This window comes from Miniopterus schreibersii (genome assembly GCF_964146895.1).
Source record: "Miniopterus schreibersii genome assembly, chromosome: 20".
NCBI lineage: Eukaryota > Metazoa > Chordata > Mammalia > Chiroptera > Miniopteridae > Miniopterus > Miniopterus schreibersii.
Window position 1 is genome coordinate 8,789,976 of NC_138122.1, and position 21,766 is coordinate 8,811,741.

The window sequence follows — 21,766 nt, forward strand, 5'->3', positions numbered from 1 at the left end:
TCAGGAAATTAAGATTTTATCTATTTGAAATTGCCTTGACCTTTGCATTATATGTTTTTATTTATTGGATAAAATTAGAATTTGCATTAACTGTGAAAGATAAAAGAAGCCTTTTTAAAAGTGAAAAATTGCAGCACTTACAGGCACTTATCTTGTTGAGATAAGCACTTGACTTCTTATATCCATTTGCTATACGTGAAATTCAGCTAACAGCTGTATTTTTTTTTTCATGTTGTCTGGTGTGGTGTTAGGACTAATCCGTTCACTCTCCTGGTATAACATGATCTAAATGAGCTACTGCGGGAAACCTTAGAGAGACTGTCCTAATAACGTAGGGACTCTCTCACCTAAATGTACCGAGATAAAGCCAGCCTCGATTATTCAGGAAGCAGTTATCTCTTGAGATATGAGATTAAGTAAACATGCCCTCATCATTTTTGTAGTAGATTAACTCCACCCCTTATAACTTTAATTCACAAATTTTATTTTGCTCATGAGAACTAGGATGTTCTCATTTTTTGGTGACTTTGGTTCACCTGAATACTCTCAATTTAATCCATGTCTTTAAAAATTCTCCCCAGTACCCCAGGTTCTTCAAAGCTGCACAGCGTTCATTGAGAGGTATGGCATTGTGGATGGAATATATCGTCTGTCCGGCGTTGCCTCCAACATCCAGAGACTACGGTAAAACCTTATATGGCGGTTTTTTTTCATTCCTATTATAATTCATGAAAATGAAATATTTCAGAATTAAGTCTCTTACATTGATACCATAATTCCATAGGATAGTTTAGAAAAAGTAGGAAATAATAAACATACTGTTCTCTGCATATATTTTCCTAAATGCCATTCATAGTACTTGCATGTTGTCTCTTTACAGTTTTTGAAGATTTTAGCAAATTGAATTTGAGCCCATGACAGCCATGCCAGATGAAATTTACATTATAATAGCATTATGCTTTAGTTCTTAATGAAAATTGATGAGGGAAACTTTGTTTAATCTCCTCCGATACTGGTTGGGTAGCGTATGCTCAGGTTCGCATGTGTACGTATTTCACACCCTCCCCTCGCATTATCTTCCCAGACTAAAATCATGGTATCCTTTACACCAGCAGCAGAGGCTTTAGTTTTGCTCAATTTCTTAGATTCTAGTCTGTTCTTAATGTGTTACTTTAATTTTCACTGTGGTGTGTGCAAATTGACATTTACTCTATAGGGGTTTTAATGTTCTAATTGACCACAGAGCTCATCTCTGTGTGTAGGATATTGGAAAATACTGCAACTGATTCTTGTACTAAAGAGTTTCAGTGTTTACTTTCATAGGCAGCAAATCTCACTAATAAATCCACATCCACTAACCGTCTGGGTTGCTGAGCGGTCTCATGTCTGTAGGTTAATGTTAGTTAACCTCCCAGAGCATTCTGAGCACAACTTTTTTTTTTGTTCACTTCAGTGCTACAGATTTCACCATCCATTAAAATTTGATGTTAGCTGGGAATTGGTTTATATTGTTTCTGGCTTTCTTACCCTTTAATAAACCGCCCCTGAACCATACGTCATGTGCCTGAGGGATTTCTGTGTGTTGTTGTTGATGGAGCAGCGGCCACTCAATCCTAGTTTCCAGAATTGCCAAAATATCAGATATTCAGACCATTAGGAATTGAGCCCTGTGTTCAGATCTGTGCATTAAGAGCTGCTCTTTCATGGCACTTCAGAGACTGTTGTCCATTTTAATATTAAAGCTATGCCCTTAATTTTCACGTAGAAAACCACTTGTCTTAAGATCAAACACCCAGTTACTGCTGAAGTCCAAATACAGTCATTTGGAAAAAACATTAACTCACCGAGGTAGAGGTTAACACTTTAAGCCTATGCTTTCTGTTTTAAAGTCATATTCTTGCGCTTCCCTTAATAAAATAATGCTGTCACTCTGCTGTCTTTGTTAGCCATGAATTTGACTCTGAACATGTCCCCGACTTAACAAAAGAACCGTATGTTCAAGACATCCATTCTGTGGGCTCCCTCTGTAAGCTCTATTTTCGAGAGCTCCCCAACCCTCTGCTCACCTACCAGCTGTATGAGAAATTTTCAGTGAGTATAAGTCACTTTTCAATCAAGTCCTGTTTGGAGTTTCGTTGTGGTTTTGTTCAAAATGTGTAAAAATCATTTTGGTCACGTAAGAAATAGTTCCATGCCTGAAGTGGCTCCTTAAAGGAAGCAGAAAGACAAAAAGCAGTCAGTCATTGCTAGCTACTTCATAGTCTTTGCTGATTTCATACTTTTTTCCCCGTTTAGTTTCTGACTTTGAGCCACTGTTACCGATCGCACTTAATATTGGTCACCATAAAGTGCTTTGAAAAATTATCTTTTAATAGATTTCAATGTCCACCCAGCGTGGGGTACAGTTTACTTCCTTGATACTACGAGGTGTTTCCTCCTCATTCAACGTCAGGGAGTAGATAGAACCGTTTATCTGAGAGGGAAGACTGAATTGCGAGCGAAGAACTTTGATTTTCACCAACAAAGTCCACTGGCTTATTTCGTATTATGATGGTTGCAGGAGGCTGTTTCAGCAGCGACAGATGAGGAGAGGCTGATAAAGATCCACGACGTCATCCGGCAGCTGCCCCCGCCGCACTACAGGTGAGCCGCGCCGGGGCCCAGCCCCGCGGCCCAGCCCCGCGCCCTCCTGGGGGCTCCTGGCTGTTTAAGTTTCCTGGGACTCCCACCTACTTAAAAACTTCCATTTTTCTGAGCATTTCTATCTGTTGGTCTGTGTATCCCCAGGGCCTGGCACAGTGTTTGGCATCCAACAGACATTTAATAAACATTGAATGAACTAGTGCATGACTGAATAAGTGGATGGTTGACTAAACCTGTTCATTTGTTTTGAGACACTGAGAAATACTGCTGAAGGTACTGGGGTGTGTGACCACAGGCGTGCATGCTTTACCTGTGAATTGCCTGAATCCAGAATGTGGACACACTGCTGGGTGCCTGTCCGCTTGTCTCTTTTTTTCCAACCCTCTTTTGTTTTTTCAAAATGTACGAAGTCACATAGAACCACAAAGTCCAACACTTGTCTCAGAATTCTTCATGAGACTCTCAGATGACCTGTAAACCTGTTTTTTGTTTTTGTTTGTTTTAGGTTTTGTTGTTGCTACATTTTAAAACCCACTTTAATTTGTATGTTAGTTTGGACTCTCAGATATTTTTGCCTATATTTGAGAAGACCAGAACAAAATTGGTGAAAGAAAAAAAACATATAAATTAAAGATTATGTGCAAAAAAGTAAAAATAAAATTTTTAAATTTTAGTTATTGACAAGAAATTAAATTCACTAGATGTTTTTACTAATCAAGTAATTTAGTGCTGATTTTGGAAAAATGATATTGTTCACATACATATTTTTTAAATCAGCACTAAATTTGGCACTCAACACTAAAATTTTTAATCAACATTAAAAATCACATTTTAGTCAGCGTTATAGCTGCCAATTCATGATGGTCAGGAGCCAGAAGGTAACTTAGCGTTGACTCGTCCTATTAGTGCAGCCTGTGAGGAAATTAAAGAGGTTTAAGGATCCATGAAGAGTGAAACACACACACACAAACACACACACACACACACCCTCTCAAAAGCGCTTTTGTGAAGCCAGCTTAAAAAATTTAGGTATTTAGCCCTGAAAAAGAACACTGAGGAAACAAATCTGATTAATACCAAGTTACTGAAGAATATCTTTAAGGGGAAGAGCACTTCTGTAACTTATCAGAAAAAGAAACCTAGTGCAGTATAAAGAATATTAACTTTGATAGACCTGAATTTGAATTTCTAGCTTTATCACTTACTAGCTCTGTGACCATTCTAAGCATCGACCTTCATATCTGTGAAAAGAATACTAATAATTCCTTCTTAAGAGGATTTTTTAAAATGTGAAAATGAGATCAGATGTGTGAATGAGCCTACCTGTTTTTTTAAATTCAGTGCCACAGGGTAGTAAAATATGATGTTTTATTTTCTTTCTTTATTTTTTAAATTGCTTTTAGAGGGAGGATGGGAGAGAGAAAGAAAGAACATCCGTCAGCTGCCTCCTGCATGTGCCCTGATCAGGATTCGAACTCACCACCTTTTGGTGTCTGGGACAATGCTCCAACTGAGCCACACTGGCTAGGGCCAAATACAGTATTTTAAAGGAAAAAGCACTCAGCAGGACGTAAGGATTAAATAACAATTTGGCACAGAGCTCTTAACTTAGAAACCACAGGAGATGTTGACAGCATTTCTCATGATAGGAGACATATGAAATAAGTTGACTACAATAAATGATTGGCTGAGATACTTTTGTATTTTAAATAAAAGACTGTGTCCCTTTCAGACCCCTTTTTGTCATGTCAGTGTCAGTACATACAGAACAATAAGGAAAGAACGCCTTTGTGGTTGCCAGTTGCTTAAATATTTACCAAGAAAGCACGATCACCTTTCAGTCAACCGACAGAGCTCGGCGCATGGCACCAAGGCAGGCCTCTCAGAAGTCAGCTGAATGGCATAAAGTAGTTTAGGGAATCTGCACGCACCTCCCTCTGTTCCAGGGACCCTTATCCCAAGTCTGGCTTTCTCATAACCCATCACTTTGATTACAAAGCATTTTTAAAAATATAAAGCATAGCAAGACAGATGATTAGGGTTAAGCCACGATGTCATGGTAATTTTACAGGAGGTACCATGTAAATATATCTTTTTCTCTAAATTAAAAAAAAGATCGATATAACATGAGTGCAATGTTAAAAAGTAAATGGCACGCACAGCTGGCTGTGAAAGCGGCAGTTCCCTGCTCCGCACCGTCCCGTGTCTAACTGCTCTTTCCCAGAAGTCACTACTCAGCTGCCTTCTGGAGTGCGCGCCTGTGTTTCTGAGTAGCATGCTTATGTCGGTATTTCCTGACTTTTCATGTAGATGCCATATTTTACCTCTTATGGTAAATGAAGATTTAGCTTTCTTCTAACTCCCGCCCTCCCCATCCAATACCACGTGAACACACGGTCCCTTCCCTCATTTCCATAGTCTGTAGTCACGTCAGCATTTGGCCTTAGGCCAGTATTCATGGCCTGCGTTGTGATAACTAGGTAACTTATTTACAGCTGCACCCAGTGGTACACTAGAATTACATTTCCTTTCTTACATACTTTAATATATGTGTTTCTGTGGAGTGATTGCCCATTTTTAGCTTGTTAGTTGCTATCACTCCAACAGTCCCAAACTCTCCAACAGAACTAAATGTTCTCTCGGTGTGCATGTATGTATTTCTCTTATGGTGAAGTACATATATTTATTAGCTGTGTTGCCTTATGACCTTGAGCAAGTTCATTTATCTCTGGGCTCACCTTCATTGTTTGTAAAATAAAGATTATAGTACTTTTCTCATAGGATTGTTACCACTATTAAAGGAAAAGCACTTAGACTAACAAGGCCTGTTAGACAAGTGCTATTTATATTAATTACCATTATTATTGTTATTATCTATTATGTATTTACTTCCTTACGTGTTTTATCTATACACACATATACATACAAATATAAGTGTGTATATCTCACCTATATCGCCCACTTTACTAATATATGCACAGCTTTTCTACTGTTTACTCTACCGTAATTATATTTATATTTCCCCTATCGTAGTATATAGTCTCCTTTATTATATATAGGTATTTCTCAAACTATATCGATATTTCCCATACTAAATTGTATATATAGTTTCCTTACTATCTATCTATTTAATCTTTTCTGTTGAACATTACAAGCCTTTTCCTGCTCTATATGATATATGGTACATATATCCTACACATGTTTCTTACATACACTGTATTGCCTGTTTCATATATAACCCCTTTAAAACACGTGCTCCTGAGGCCATGAATTCTGTCTTGTGTGTCACTGCATTCTCAGGATAGAATTTCGCACGTAGTACATGTTGTTTTAGTTTGCATTCCCTGTAAAATACATTTCTGAGGTACTTTACTGCTCCCCATTCCTTCATCTACTCCCTGTTCCACGTCATGAAATTTTACATAGTTTTCTGCACACATTTCTCTAGCCTCTCACCTCTACACTGTCTCCAGGCCAGCCTCATTTCTGTCTATCTTTCTGTCCTTGTTTAACTGTGTACAAGCGGGACAGAGAATGACCATCTTTACCGTAGAGTAGCTGCAGCAGATTCTGTTGAATGGGCAGAGACTTGGAGACAGACTGACCCTGACTTGAACCCAGACTTGCCTGTGTACTCTGGGGAAACCTTGGCTTTCTCCTCGGTAAATGGGCAATGGTAGCATTGTGCTTGGTAGGACTTTCGTGAGAATTAGGTGAGATTTCCTGTGAAAGTGTCTTGAACAAGGCCTCTAGCTGTTTTCCTTTGCCTCTCAAATTCATGTCAGGCTCATCTGAATGCTTAAGGCTCATATGTTCATCACAGTTTAACTGTAATTACTATTTCAAATAATAGTCTTAAACTTCTGCCTCCTACTTGTTGCCTTGAATAGTTTTAACTCCTGTACACTTAGGTAGACACTGAGAGATGTGGTAGCTGGTAGGTAATACTTATATGTGTTGATGTGATTTAAATTACCTTTAAGCTGATGGTGCTTTATTTCCAGAAATACTCCTCCCTGTTGTTTTATATCTGTCTATATACACCTCTCTCTATATAGATCAATAGATAGATAGAAATAAATAGATATAGATTATATTATATAGAGATTATATATAAATTGTTTAAATAAAGCAACCTTAGATGTTTAAGGTAAGCCAGGATACCTGGGATTTGGAGTAGGTTTTCTACTCCAAAAGCATATATTTGCTTGAATATTCTCCCCTTGGTGCCTGCTGGAATTTTTATTTTTAACTCTTTTTAGGCTTGTGAAACATTGTGTTTTCTTTTATAGAAGAAAAGCTTGAATCCTTCCTGTGAGCATATCTGCTGCAGGTAGAATAACATAACCTCATGAAATCACTTGTCTGGAAGCTGGAGCGGAGGATTCATTTTACTATGTCTTGAAACTAGATGTCTGACAGCCAGGAGCAAATATTGCTAAAGATTTTTTAAAACTAAGGCTGTTTTCTCAGAGCCAGTCCTGTCAGAAACTTCTGTTTCTTGCCTTAGACGTTTCTCCAGTGTTCTGTAGATGTGGCTATTATACCTAGGTATAAAATTCATACTATTCTTCTGACAGTTCTGTAGTAATAACATTCAAACATAACCAGTTTGCGGGGGTGTGTATGGTTCTTTTTCCATTTTGCCATTGAAAACCTACGAATTAATTAGTGAGCTTTTATGCTCTGCACTGCTACGTAATGTTTTGTTGTTGTTGTTAATGTGCTGTATTTCATTTTCCAGAACACTGGAGTTCCTGATGAGGCACTTGTCACTTCTAGCTGACTACTGTTCCATCACAAATATGCATGCAAAAAACCTAGCAATCGTTTGGGCTCCAAACCTGCTCAGGTAAATTGCATTTGACATAAGACCTTCAGTAGAACCCATCATCTTAGAATGTCTAATTCATCAGCGTTCCTTAACAACAGTTTTTTAAAGTAAAACTGATCTGTTGTTTTTACGAGTATCTCCCCAAAACAGGCCACTGGCACTTAGCCAAGGCACTGCTGCAGTTTGCTTTCTTCCTCTGGTTTGTCTGTGATTTACATGTTTTAAAAAAATGCCCTTTAAGACCGCTCTGTCTGTGACTGATGGGAATGCTGTCTACCCCACAGGTCAAAACAGATAGAGTCTGCCTGCTTCAGCGGAACAGCGGCCTTCATGGAAGTGAGAATTCAGTCTGTGGTCGTGGAGTTCATCCTCAATCACGTAGATGTCCTCTTCAGCGGGAAAATCAGTGCGGCCATCCAGGAGGGGGCAGGTGCGGCTCAAACAAATGGCGTTACGCCCAGGAGCAGGCACCTAGACTTCTAGGGCGGTGGAAGCCCACAGTGCGCTTCTCACCTTCGTGACTCTGTCTTTGATAGAAAGCAGCTAATTTATGTCCGTTTCCCAAAAATGCACAATTTAACAGTTATTTTGTGGGTACTTTGTGAATACTACATTTTAGACCTTTTGTGATCTAAGTTAAAAATTATATTGTGTTACTTATTATTGGTGGATATAAAGTCATAATATGGAGCAGCAGCAGAAAAATTCTTTCCAGAACTAAAAATACCTGAGTGATGATACCAGGCAAGGCCTTAAGAAAGGGAAATGGTTACAGTACTCAAGAATTCCGTGTGTGTGTGTGTGTGTGTGTGTGTGTGTGTGTGTGATCACTAACAACCTAGCAGGTCGCTTTCTGTTCCTCACTTAGTATAAAGCATGATTATTTTTGCCATTTAAAAAACTTGATGAAGAAAATGTAAAACAAGACAGGCACATGGATGGATAGACAGATAACCAGATTGATGTACACACACACATATTTGTATTTTTTCCCCCCATGTGGAAAAGTTTGACTGTCTTTATTGTTTTCCTTTCTTTCCAAAGCTTCTCTGTCAAGACCCAAATCCCTGCTGATTTCCTCTCCATCCACCAAGCTGCTGACGTTGGAGGAGGCCCAGGCGAGAACACAAGCCCAGGTCAATTCTCCGATTGTCACCGAAAATAAATACATCGAAGTAGGAGAAGGACCGGCTGCACTTCAGGGAAAATTTCACACCATCATCGATTTCCCACTCGAAAGGTGAAGTTCACTGAATCCCATACGTGTGGTTTCGTGGCTATGTGTTCTTTTTGTTTACTTCTACCTTCGCATTTCAGTATTGCCGCGCTGATTCTGGGCCAGCCCGGGAAAGCCTGCTCTCTCCGGAGGGTGGGCGATGCTTCAGAGGGGGTGACAGAAATGCTTCCGGAAATGCACTGCGCCACCACGTGGTCTTAGACAGAAGAACGTCAGCTGTACAGGGAACACTGTTAGGAAAAACGATGCACATCTATAGAGGGTGTCACTTTTCTCTCGGAGATGCATTGTGTAGAAATTTGTTCAGAAGTGAGCTGTGTTGGAGTGGCTTATTCAGGAAGTGAGACGTTGGTCCCCCGTGAAGTTTAGAATAGACGGTGCTTCTTGCAGTGCAAACGCCCAGCCAGCAGCACCAGCAGCCCCTGGAAGTTACCAGAAATGCTCGTTCTCAGACCCTACCCCAGGCCCATGGAATCCGAAACTCGGGGTGGGGCCCAGCAGTAAGTCTGTTACCAGCCTTCCGGGGGATGCTGGTGGGTGCTAACCTTGGGGGACCACTGCAGTTTCCTCTTGCAGTGTCCCTCCCAGCTCTGAAGTTCTGTTTCTCTAACGCAGGGGTGGGGAACATCCGGCCTGCGGGCCAAAATCATTTGGTCCGGCCCTGCCAAGGCAACCGCAGGTGGGACTCAAAATTCAATAAATCAGTTCTTTTCATAGCTAATTTTTAAGTCGATAATTTTGTATGGCCAGTGAATGATGTTATAAATATCCCAATGGCCTCGGCAGAAAAAAGGTTCCCCACCCCTAAAGGAATGACTATAACATGGTTTTTGGGTTTTTTTTACTAAGATATAGTAGGAAGACTAATGTATGTGAGTTAATTTTGGTATCTCCACCACTCCTTTGGCTATTACACATGAACATCAGGATTTCAGTTCCCTGGACTGGGTAGTGCTAATAACACTGGAGAATATATTCCTTCCATCTTTCAGTCTACTTATCTTAACTCCTTTCACCTCTCAGGACTAAAACGTCCTGATGACCGAAAGTTAGGACATACTGTTCCTTTGTCATTCTGAGTTTGTCTTCACTGTCTTTGAATTTACATTTTAGCTTCAAAATTTTCTCAAAAATCTCTTCCTAGAGTAGTAATCAAGAGCGTAGATACTGCAAGACAGATAGACCTGGCTTCCAACCCCGACTCCATCATTGACTAATTGTGTAACATTCAGGAAGTAACTAAATTTCTCAGTGTTGTAATCTCCTTAGTTGTAAAATGAGAATGATAGTACCTACCTCGTATGGTCATATATAATTTAAGTGAGATATTGCATATAAGGCAGCACCGTGCCTGGCATGCAGTATTGTTAGTTACTACTCTTAATACATCATTTTTGGCTTAATTTGCTTTACTCACACCCAAAATAATTTTCTTTAACTCTATTTTTGGAGTTTTAATATTTCCTATTCCCAAATATGTATTACTCTCACGTATTTCCCAGATTGTGAGGTTAGATCTGAATCTGACAATCTGTATAAAAATTACCTTCGTGAAACTAATTACTGGTATTTAGTCGTGTAGTTCAGCTGCGCGGTGTGGAGTGCGCTGTGTGGACGGCGGGTGTGGACTGCTCCAGCTGTGCCTCCCCTGGCTGTTTGGTTCTTTCCATCATTAGTTCGTTTTCTTTGAGTAAAGTTAGCCCTTTGGATATCTTGATACAGATTATTTTCTCTCTCATAGGAGGCGGCCTCAGAATAAAATGAAAAAATCTCCTGTGGGCAGCTGGCGCTCCTTCTTCAACCTGGGGAAGTCGTCGTCCGTTTCCAAGCGGAAGCTGCAGCGTAATGAGAGCGAGCCTTCGGAGATGAAAGCCATGGCTCTGAAAGGTCAGTGCCTCCCCGCCGTCCCTGCGGGTCACCTGCTCCTGCTTTCCTGGCAGCTCCTTTCTTACTCTGGATCCATACTCAACACTCTCCAATAGGATGTGTCCACAGTTGTGCTGCTACATGTGGATTGTCTTCTTTTACCAACTCTTTATTTCCAAGTACATAAATTACATATAAATACGTAGAATACCTAATTTCTTAGGAAAACCGTATAGATTATATATTTTGTGAGCAGTTACAAATTAGCATCATACTTGTAACATAGCTTGTATATTGTTGGTAATAAAAAGTAACTGCTGTGTTGTTTAAATTTATTAAGACACTGGAAGCCTCCAGAGTCTTAGGGAAGTCATATGTGTAAGAAAATACATTTCACGCGGAACCATAGCTATTAAAGGTTTGTGTAAGAGAGTTACGGCAGGAATTATCGGCTCATCTGGGGAGAGGTGCTAGTGGTCAGAAAATGTAACCTTCTGGTTATGTTTTGGGTTTTGAGGACTAAGTTGGGATTCCCACCCGGGAAGCGGGAGCAGAGTGTGTGCTTGTCTGTGAAACGGGAACTCTAAGGAGCGTGGCTTCGTCGTGTGGCTGCAGAAAGAGGCTCGGGCTGTTGCGTGCTTGCCGCCGAGTTTTGGTTTTGGTAACCCCCTGCGCTCCTTGGGGGGTTACGGGATGGCTTCCATATGACACGTGGTCAGGCTGGGTTTACGAAAGATGACTTTGGCAGCAGTGTAAGGAAGAAGGTTAAGACTGGGGCCTGGACAGCAAGTTTAGGAGACAGTCACCGTCGCACAGGCAGGAAGCGAGCGTCGAGAGTAAGCCGTGGCTGTGGGGTGGGAAACAGGTGCGAGAAGTACTTAGGAGGCAGGGTCTGAGTGCGGGGTGACCAGGTGACTCTGAAGGATGAGAGAAGAGGGGGAACAAAGATAATTTTCAGGTTTTGGTTACACGGGAAGGGAGGGAACAAAAGAACTGTGCTCATTTTGGACACGGCGAGTCGGACATGCCCAGGAGGCGGTTAGCAGTTGGGGTCTGGTCTGGAGTTCAGTAAAGGTGTTCATACAACTCGGCCTACGGGCCTGGAAGTCAGCAGCCGAAGCTAAGGGTGAAAACCCTAGAGAGAGATTTTATGGCCCAAGGAAGAGCCTGTTGAGTGAGAAGCAGGTTAGGGCCTGAATCCTGGAGAGAAACAGTGTTTCAAGGGCCGGGGAAGGCAGCGTCGTGGTGAAGGAAGAGCGAAACGTGGCGGTGGGGAGGCAGGCAGGGGACAGAGCTGAGCGCTCGCCGCAGAAACGACGGAGGGGGAGCTGCAGCCTGGAGCGCTGCCGGAGGTGAAGGACCAGGAAGGTGTTTAACAAGTCAGACCCAACGGGTGTCATGAAAGTCCCTGTGTAGTTTTCTAGGGCTGCTTCCGTACTGGAGGCTAGAAGTCTGAAGTCGAGGTGTCACAGGGCCACGCTCCCACCAAAGAATCCAGGATGGACCCCGCCTTGCCCCTTCCGGCTCCGGGTGTCACTCGGCATCCTTGGCTTGTGGTGGCATCACTCTAGTCTCTGCCTCGGCCTTCCCCTGGCCTTCTCCTCTGTCTCCTAAAGGGATCCGCACCAGTCTGTGGGTGTAGGGCCTGCCCCGAATCCCGGATGGCATCATTCTGGTCCTCAGGAAACGCGGAAGGAAGGCATGTTTAAATTCACCTCTATTCTCAAGTCCATACTCCTTTAGAAAAGAGGTTTTCCATAGAGGCAGTCGTTTCAGAACAATACGTAATATAATATGACGCTGAATTGAATACAGTTGTCAAAATGTGTAACCAGTCACTCCTGGAGGTTGAAGTACGTACAGAGGAAAAACGACTCCTCTGGCTGCATCTGCAACAGTGATGTTCGGTTTTCGCTCTCACACCATTCGGTTTTCGCTCTTCAGGTGGCAGGGCCGAAGGAACCCTCCGGTCAGCCAAGAGCGAAGAGTCCCTTACTTCTCTCCACGCAGTCGACGGTAAGACTAAAAGCACCGCTCGTTTTATTCTACATTTCATCAAAGAACATAGCAATCGAGCATATTTTGTAAACACATGCTTAACAGATAGGCTATAGACCATCGTTTCTTAAGAATACTGTTATCTGTTGAGTATTTTCCACTGATGCTTTAATATGGTACCAGTTTCTGATTTCTCCACTTTTGACATAACTGCTATTCAGTTTGCTATAAGAATAGGTGAAACGGTTTAAGTCAACCATTTATATTTATTAACGCCCAGTGGAAAATTGTATTATTAGTATTTCTTTAGATTTCGCAATTAGCGCACAGTATTACAAAGTATAAAATTAAGCAGTTTTGCTATTCAAACCAGTAGGTTTTATCTTGAAAAAGGTTAACTTAATGTTAAATTCCATAGATCACGTCAATTGCAGGCTGTACTCATCTGAGGATAGTTTGTACCAGGAGAAGGCAACTTAAAGTGAATCTTCTTAAAGTGGGCATCAGAATTTTATGCTAAATAATGCAAAAGAGTTTAATTGTAACTTGAAAAATGAAACTAAAAAGTTATGAAAATAAGTTTTAACTTCTGTTTAGTAAAAGTCACGTTATAGTTGCAACTGCATGCTAATTAGAATGGACAAAAGAGTATCTCACTGTTGACTTGGAAGGAAATAAAACTTTTTTTTGACAAAGCCATGTAATAGCAAGTAGGTCATCCCTGACTTCAGTTTTGGCTTGTGCGGCAGGATTGTTAAGATGGCACTGTCTACAAAAACAACCAAGAGCCACATTGATTTCCCAGAGGCGTTTGCTGATCTGTTGATGGTCAGATATGCTCTTTCGAAGTGTCCTGGGATGTCATCGTCCTGGTTGATCTTTGCATCTTCATGTATTCACTGTTCTAACCGCCACGTCCTCACTGACCAGTGACTGTAGTTGTGATTCAACAAGTCCTCACACGTCACTTTAGTTGGGTGTCTAACATCTTATGGGTTTTCCACGATTTTCCATTTCACTTTAGTTAAGAGAATGCTTCACAAAACGATGTAGGGACTGGGTAGATGCTAAAATTAAGCAGAAAATAATATTTGAGTAGGGGTTAATTTTACATGTGGCCAATGCATTGGTGAATGTTTTTGTGTTAAGATAATTTCTGCCTCTTTGTAGTCCATTTTCAGTATGGCAGGTCTAATAATTGTAATGGAAAGCTGAGATAAAGGAGTCCTCTACCAGCTGGATGCTTAGCAATGTCATAAACTATGTGATTTTCAAAGTCCTTTACCACTTTTGAGGACCGACTCTACCCGAGACACTTAGAGCCTACTTGTAAGAGAAAAAATGAAATTATTTTTGTTCAAGTATCTGAAAGGAATCCCTTACTAAATATATGTTAACGCTTTATAAACTTGTAGAGGTTTTTTAATCGAGAAGTTTATTTTTTTAGAAATTTTGGTGTTATGAGGATTTTTACCACCAAAAACCACTTTTGCTGCTGTGTATCCAAAGTACTATTTAAAGTGATTGATTCTCCCTCACAAGTCACATGTGAGATCAGTGATAAAATAAGACAAAAGAAATAAAAAACTTGCCTAAAGTCACAACAAAAGTCAGCGTTGGACTAGTCATAGAACCCAGCAGTTCTGAGCCCCTTTTCCTGGTGACACCGTCAGCTGCTGCTTTCTCCCTCCGACTACATCGGGGTGTCTGTTACTTAGCGTGTAGTCTGGGAGCTCCATCCGTGTGCCCCAAGGGACAGTTACCTGAAAGGCAATGAGAGGTGCCGTTTTCTTTCGCGGTGGGTGCTAAGGAGGTGACTGTTGTGCTCCTGTGGCTTCACACTTAGATACTGTTGTGCATTTACCAGGTGACTCCAAGCTGTTTCGGCCCAGGAGGCCCAGGTCCAGCAGCGACGCCCTGAGCGCCTCTTTCAATGGAGACATGCTGGGGAACCGCTGCAACTCCTACGACAATCTGCCCCACGACAACGAGAGCGAGGAGGACGTGGGGCTGCTGCACATTCCTGCCCTGGTGTCTCCGCATTCCGCCGAGGACGTGGATTTGAGCCCACCGGACATCGGAGTCGCCAGCCTGGATTTCGATCCGATGTCATTTCAGTGCAGTCCTCCCAAGGCCGAATCGGAATGTCTGGAGAGCGGTGCTTCCCTTTTAGACCCTGTAGGGTACTCCAAGGATAAACTGAGTACAAATAAGAAGGATACGGAAGCAGCTGGCAGCCAGTCCCAGACCCCGGGAAGCACTGCGAGTTCTGAGCCTGTGTCTCCTCTTCAGGAGAAACTGAGTCCATTCTTTACCCTGGACCTGAGCCCAAGTGAGGAGAAACCGTCTAAGCCGACCTCATTCACCGAAAAGGTGGTCTATGCGTTCTCTCCAAACATCGGGCGGAAATTAAGCAAATCACCTTCTATGAACATATCTGAGCCAATTTCAGTGACGCTTCCCCCTCGGGTGTCGGAAGTCATGGGTGCAGCCTCCACCACAGCAGCCCAGACTGGATCCCCTCCGTCCTGGAACACAAGTGTTGACGAAAGCACCGTCGTAAACAGATCCCCTACCCAGGTAGGAAAGACGAAGGCAGACGAGAGGGAGGCCCAGGAAGGACATGAGTGTGAAGTGCAGCCCCCGGACCAGGCGGCGGCTGCGGAAGCCGAGTCGCCAGGAGAGGAGGAGCAGTCCGTCTCCAGCAGTCAGAGTAAGGCTGTACCTTCTGCACAGACTCAGACAGGTACCATTTGTTTTCCTCCGTTCTTTCTTTAACTAAGAGGGATCTCCAGTTCCGTGTGCCACCTGTGCCTTTTAGGAGAGAGATGCACTTCACACCTACCCTTTAATCAAAGAGAATGTGTTGCTGGGTGGTGCTGATGGCTCAGCCTTAAACTAAAGTCAGACAAAAACTCCCCGAAGGGCCAGTGGTCCTGCGTCCGAGCTCCGTAAAGCCCCCTTATCTCTGGACAGTCAGAAATTCATGGATGTTTTTGCACAACTTCGTAGCTCTTGATTCTGTTTTCTCTTCTAATAAAATGCCTGTATTTTAGCCTTATGTGTTAACCAGCCAGCCTACACATCAGATGTAAAAACTATCCTAAGCCATCTGCAAGCACTTGAAGCTTGTTTCCTAAGCAGTCTTTTCTGAGCCAGATGAGGGACCTGCCTTCTGTAGCAGTTCAAGAGGAGATCGCAGTCCCTCAGCTCTGTTTCAGTTTTCCTCTGAGCCAGATGTTTCCAGCAGTTGCATGTGGGATAGAAGATCGTGGATTGCCACTTTGAAATATGGAAGGCACCTATTTTTTTTAGTGATCAAATGGGGAGTGTTGGCTTTCCATATATAGGATAATACAAGCTGCCTTTTCACTCTCACTTTTTTTCCCAATTTCCTACCAGGAGCAGTTACCCATGACCCCCCTCAGGACTCCATCCCTGTCAGTTCAGTCTCTCTTATCCCACCACCACCGCCTCCGAAAAACGTTGCCCGCCTGCTGGCGCTGGCATTAGCCGAGTCTGCTCAGCAAGCCTCAGCTCAGCCGCTGAAGAGGCCGGGAACTTCCCAGTCTGCTCATGCGAACTATGCGGACATGGCAGTGGCCGCAACTGATGAGAAACTGCCTAGTTCCTATACTCATGTTACTCTAGATAAAGCCTATTTCCCAACTGATAGGCCTGAAGAGCACTTTCTCCCCCAGAGCAGTGCACCTGGGAACTGTGACCAGCTCTTGCCTGACCCGGCCACTGTTGGGGACAGCACCCATTCCAATGCCCTCGAATCCGGGCAGCAGCTCCACCAGGCCGACTTCCAGCCCCCTCGCACCTATGCGTCTGGGGACCCAGAAAAGGCCAGAACCGCTTCAGTTCCCTTAACAGACTCTAAGTCTGATGATCACATAAGTTTCCCAGAAGAGCAGTCTGGGAAGGCCATCGTGCCAACCGTCTCTTTCGCGGATCAGGACCAGTGTCAACTTCACTTCTATAGCAGAGATCAGCCGCCTTCTCATCTTGGAGCAAGCGTGGATAAGCCCCACCACCCCTCACAGCTTGCAGACAAACCTCCCACACCGTCTAATGCTTCTAGGGACAGAACCTACCCTCCTCCTGGGTCCCCTGAGGAGAACACCAGCACAGCCACCCTGGCGTACATGACAGTGGCTCCAGCAACTGCTGAAATAAGTGCCAGGGAAGCCAACTGGGATGCGACTGAACCCACCGCGGCTGACTTTTCTGCTACCACCCTTCAGCGTCCTCACAGAACCCCCCGGCCCCTTCCCCCACTGCCTCCTTCCCAAAGACCAGCAGAGCAGTTACCAGTTGTGGGGCAAGTACAAGCAGCCGCCAACATAGGATTAAATAATTCCCACAAGGTAAGAAGGGGAGAGAGTCAGAGAGATGAAATATACTTTTTTCAAAGGTATGTCACTTTTCCGCAGGGTGTGTTACCTGGGAGTCGGACACAGTGTTTACTTTTCAGTCTTGGGGCAGGTTTTCGTGAAGCATTTCCCATCAGAGGTTGGAATCTGCCTTTTTCCTGATGCTGGCTTTCTCTGAGAAAGGAGCATTGCACAGTGGCTGTGGTTTACTGGCCCCCTGCTCCCTTCCCCAAGCATCTGGGTGGTTTCTTCATGGTGATACAGAGAGATGACAGTCAGATGAGTCACACTGGGCTTCAGGTGTCAGGGCTGCAAGGTTTCTTCCCAACACCACCGCTGACTCAGGTGACTTTGGGCACGTCATTTAGCTGTGTCTGCCAGTTATTTCTGTTCGCCTAATACAGGTGCTTTATTCTCAGAAGTGTGAGATCACAGGGCTTTTTGGTTATTTTCTCAACACTAACCAGCAGATTCTGTTTTAAGCACTTGTTTTGATGAGAGAATGTTGAACGCAAAATGCTAAGGATTCTTCCTAATTTTCTCATATTTTAAAAAGTGCCCCAGGTGTTTTGTGATCACCTTGAGCTAAAAGTACTTCACTGTCTTGTCTTTAGTAGAGGACACTGTTTCCAGCAGGTGCTTCTCAGGGAGGGCTTATTTGCAGTGCTGGCCTCTGTGGCCCCGGACCAGGGCAGGGTGGAAGGCAGGGGCTGGTGGGACTTCAACGCCACCTGGGGGCTTAGCCTGCCCACTTCTAAAATCTCTCCAGAGAGAATCGACACTCTTTATTTAACAAAGTGTTCTTGGTGTTACTGAGCCTGGGCTAGACAGATAGACTGCATATCTATTTTTAAGTGTGACTGTTACTTGATTAAACCTCTGTTTTGGTCTATGTGTTAAGATAATGTCATAGGCAACCTCATCTCTCATTTAAAACCAGTCATAAATTAGAACAGTCCTCAAGATGGACATGGCTGTGGCACCATAGAGCTGTACAGGCCATTTCCTGGCTGTGAGGACAGGTGGCCTGCTGTCCTGTCCAGTGTGACCACGTGGTTGGGAAATTTCAGGCTGCTCCTCAAATAGCCTCAACTTGTGAGTTATAAATTTAATAGTGTTGATTCCATAGAGGGGAGCATAGAAAACAAACTCATGATATAATTTTTCAATAGGTTCAAGCAGTTCCAGTTCCAGAGAGGCCTGAACCCAGAGCCGTGGACGACCCTGCTCCTGTCCTTGTCAGCGACTGTGGAGCAGCGGCTCAGTGTCCCGCCTCTGCTCCCACTCTCCAGCCGGGCCTCCCCGAGAAGGTGCGGGAAGGATCCCGGGCCCCACCGCTGCACCTGCGCGCAGAGCCGGTCCCCATGCACCACCCCTGTGGCTTTACGGTCCCGGTCCCCCCCACCAGGACCATGGAGAGTAAAGTTGCGGCTGCCGTTCACCCCAGCAGTGCAGACGCGACCAGCGGTTCTGGCTTCTACCCCTTTGCCGCTGCTTCCTCGGCCACTGTGGACGACGTCCTGCCTTTACCACTTCCTGTCCCGCAACCGAAGCACGCTTCTCAGAAGCCCAGCTACGCCACCTTTGCTAGGCCTGATGTTACCCCTGAGCCCTTTGGTCCAGAAAACTGTGTGCATTTCAGCATGACTCCAAACTGCCAGTTCCGACCCCAGAGTGTACCCCCACATCACAGTAAGCTGGAGCAGCACCAAGTGTATGGCTCCAGATCCGAGCCACCGGCCTCCCTGGGTCCTCGTTATAACACGTACGTGGCCCCGGGAAGAAGTGCACCTGGACACCACTCCAAGCCTTGTAGCCGGGTTGAGTATGTGTCGTCTCTGAGCTCGTCTATCAGGAGTGGTTGTTACCCTGAAGATATCCCACCGTACCCGACCATCCGGAGGGTGCAGTCCCTCCATGCCCCTCCGTCCGCCGTGATTCGCTCTGTTCCCATTTCACGGACGGAGGTTCCCCCTGACGACGAGCCCGTCTACTGCTCCAGGCCCCTGTATCAGTATAAGCCATATCAGTCCTCCCAGGCCCGCTCGGACTACCACGTCACTCAGCTGCAGCCTTACTTTGAGAATGGTCGGGTCCACTACCGGTACAGCCCGTATTCCAGTTCTCCCAGCTCCTACTACAGCCCCGACGGAGCCTTGTGTGACGTGGATGCCTACGGCACCGTGCAGCTGAGGCCCCTTCACCGCCTGCCCAACCGCGATTTTGCTTTCCACAACCCTCGGCTGCAGGGGAAGAACTTGTACGGTTATGCTGGTTTGCCCCCACGTCCCCGGGCCACCGGGACTGGCTACTTTTCCGGTAATGACCATAACGTAGTCAACATGCCTCCGACCACCGAAGTAAAGCACACTTACACCTCGTGGGATTTTGAGGACATGGAAAAGTACCGCATGCAGTCCATCCGGAGAGAGAGCCGGGCTCGGCAGAAGGTGAAAGGGCCTGTTATGTCCCAGTATGATAACATGACCCCAGCTGTGCAGGAGGACCTGGGTGGGATTTATGTCATCCACCTGCGCAGTAAATCAGATCCTGGGAAAACTGGACTCCTCTCAGTGGCGGAGGGAAAGGAGGGGCGGCACCCGGGGAAGGCCCTCAGTCCCGAGGGCGGGGATCGCTTCTACAGGAAGCATCCCGAGGCGGAGCTCGACAGGGCCCATCACCACGGGGGGCATGGCAATGGACAGCCAGAGAAGCCGTCCCTCCCACAGAAGCAGAGCAGTCTCAGGAACCGGAAGCTGCATGACATGGGCTGCAGTCTCCCTGAGCACAGGGCACATCAGGAAGCAAGCCATAGGCAACTGTGTGAATCAAAAAACGGGCCACCTTACCCCCAGGGAGCCGGCCAGTTAGATTATGGGTCCAAGGGGAGTCCAGACGCTTCCGAGCCCGTCGGCTACCATAACTCTGGAGGGAAGTACATGACGGCCGGGCCGGAGCCTCTACGACTGAACCACAAGGAGGCGAGGCTCTCCAAAGAGCTGGAGAGGCCTCGGGCCCGGCAGCCTCCTGCGCCAGACAAGCACTCCAGGGACTGCTACAAGGAGGAGGAGCAGCTCGGCCAGTCCGCAGTCCCGCCCCCGAAGCCGGAGAGGAGCCACAGCCTGAAGCTCCATCACACCCAGAGCGCGGAGAGGGACCCGGGTGTGCTGTTCCAGTACCAGGCACACGGCCGGCGCCAGGGAGGCATGACGGCCGTGTCCCAGTACGACAACCTGGAGGGCTACCACTCCCCGCCCCAGCTGCCGCGAGGAGGCTTCGGAGGAGGCGCCGTGGGGGCCTACGCGCCCTCCGGCTTTGCCCACGTGCAGAACAGGACATACGCTACAGCCTTGGGGCAGGGGGCCTTCCTGCCCTCGGAGTTGTCCTTGCAGCATCCTGAGACCCAGATCCATGCAGAATGAGCCCTGAGAGCAATAGAGTTGAAGCAGCCTCTGCTGGACAGCGGACTGTTCTATTTTTTTTCAGTAACCAAAAAGATTTAAAAAAAGGAAAAAGTTACAAATCCCCTGACCACGTTAAAAAACACACAAACAAAAACAAAAAGTCAGTAAGGAAAATAAATCACCACCTTTTCCCCTTCCTGTTTCATTGCCACCTCTAGAGACTCATTTTTGTCATTAAAAGAGATCTGAGTGATTGTAAAGCCCTGTGTTGAAAACCTAGCAAGGAGCTTTGTCGCAGAGCACAGGTGCCACGTAGAGCTAGTGGTAGGAGCCTGAGGACTGCCTGGACCTGCGTTTGGATCTGACTTGGTTCTTAGTACTTGCTGTGTAGTTCAGAGCACTTCACACCTGTTTCCTGGGAGGATTTTGCGCTTCTTTGTGTTCCTACCGACTTCTCCAGCTTGCCCGGGCTGACGCTCGGTTTTTCTCCCCTCATTCTCTCTGTCGTGTGTTAAATCCGAACAGAGAAAAACTCCCCGGCCCTTCAGATAAGTCTGTTGAACATTTAGCAAGTTATAACTAAAAGCAAAGGAACTAAGGCTAAGCACTTAATAAGGAGTCATTGTAAAACGCCAGGCCATGCAGACCCAGGCTGAGCCGTGTCCTTCACGGCTCCCTTTGCTTAGCTGCTGCTCCGCGTTCAGCGAACAGGCGCAGGTCCCCGTGGAAGAGGCCTCTCGAGGTAGAATTGCAGGCGTGCTCCGGCGGCCGCCGGCTCCGTTAGCACCGGAGAACTGCGTCTGTGCTTCCGGTGTGCGGCCCGCCTTCAGTTACTCCTTTTCTTAATAACATTTGGTAAATTGTAACCCCAGTAAAACATTTCACACCATGTGTTTCCCTAAAGCAACTTTTTTCATTAAAAAAATAAAAACCAACAGCAACGCCAGCATGGTTTGACTAGATAAACCCACGTAATTGATCATAGTTACAAATTTACATGTTGATTGGTTTCTAAACCAGACCGCAGCTTTCCTGGGAGTCCTTACAGGAGCCGTGTGCGTGTTACCTGTTAGCGAAGCTGTAGCACCCGCTTAGCGCACAGCCCGGTTCACCCGCTGAGTCCTGGGCCGCGGCCGTGTCTGTCCTTAGGGAGAGCGGCTGTTGTCCCCTCCTGCGGCCACAGTCCACTGTAATTGCCGTCTTCACCAGCATTTCAGGTATCGCTCTGAGAACTGCAGACATGTTACACATGTCCCACACCCAGGACTTTCTTTTGAAAGTTGCATTCCTGATTCGAGTTGGACTAGACACCTCTAGCCCAACGCAATTCCGTTTTCTCCACTCACCCCAGACGTACGGGCCAGGCTGGCAAGGCCGCTGCACTTCCAGGGCGAGTCCAGATGGT

The 21,766-nt window shown here is 45.4% G+C and overlaps 1 protein-coding gene across 4 annotated transcripts in view; it reads left to right on the plus strand.

The window, feature by feature from the left end:
* ARHGAP32 (Rho GTPase activating protein 32) overlaps nt 1-20,472 on the plus strand; it is a 212,551-nt gene extending 192,079 nt beyond the window's left edge. For all 4 annotated transcript variants that reach the window (XM_081123638.1, XM_081123637.1, XM_081123640.1 and 1 more), the window contains 11 exons: nt 582-684; nt 1,947-2,091; nt 2,561-2,643; nt 7,388-7,495; nt 7,762-7,907; nt 8,522-8,717; nt 10,456-10,601; nt 12,525-12,596; nt 14,446-15,324; nt 15,981-16,951; nt 18,130-20,472. In XM_081123638.1, the coding sequence (XP_080979764.1) occupies nt 582-684; nt 1,947-2,091; nt 2,561-2,643; nt 7,388-7,495; nt 7,762-7,907; nt 8,522-8,717; nt 10,456-10,601; nt 12,525-12,596; nt 14,446-15,324; nt 15,981-16,951; nt 18,130-20,379 (5,099 nt within the window). In that variant the 3' untranslated portion in view covers nt 20,380-20,472. The remainder of the gene's footprint in view (nt 1-581; nt 685-1,946; nt 2,092-2,560; nt 2,644-7,387; nt 7,496-7,761; nt 7,908-8,521; nt 8,718-10,455; nt 10,602-12,524; nt 12,597-14,445; nt 15,325-15,980; nt 16,952-18,129) is intronic.
* Nucleotides 20,473-21,766: the final 1,294 nt, after the last annotated feature.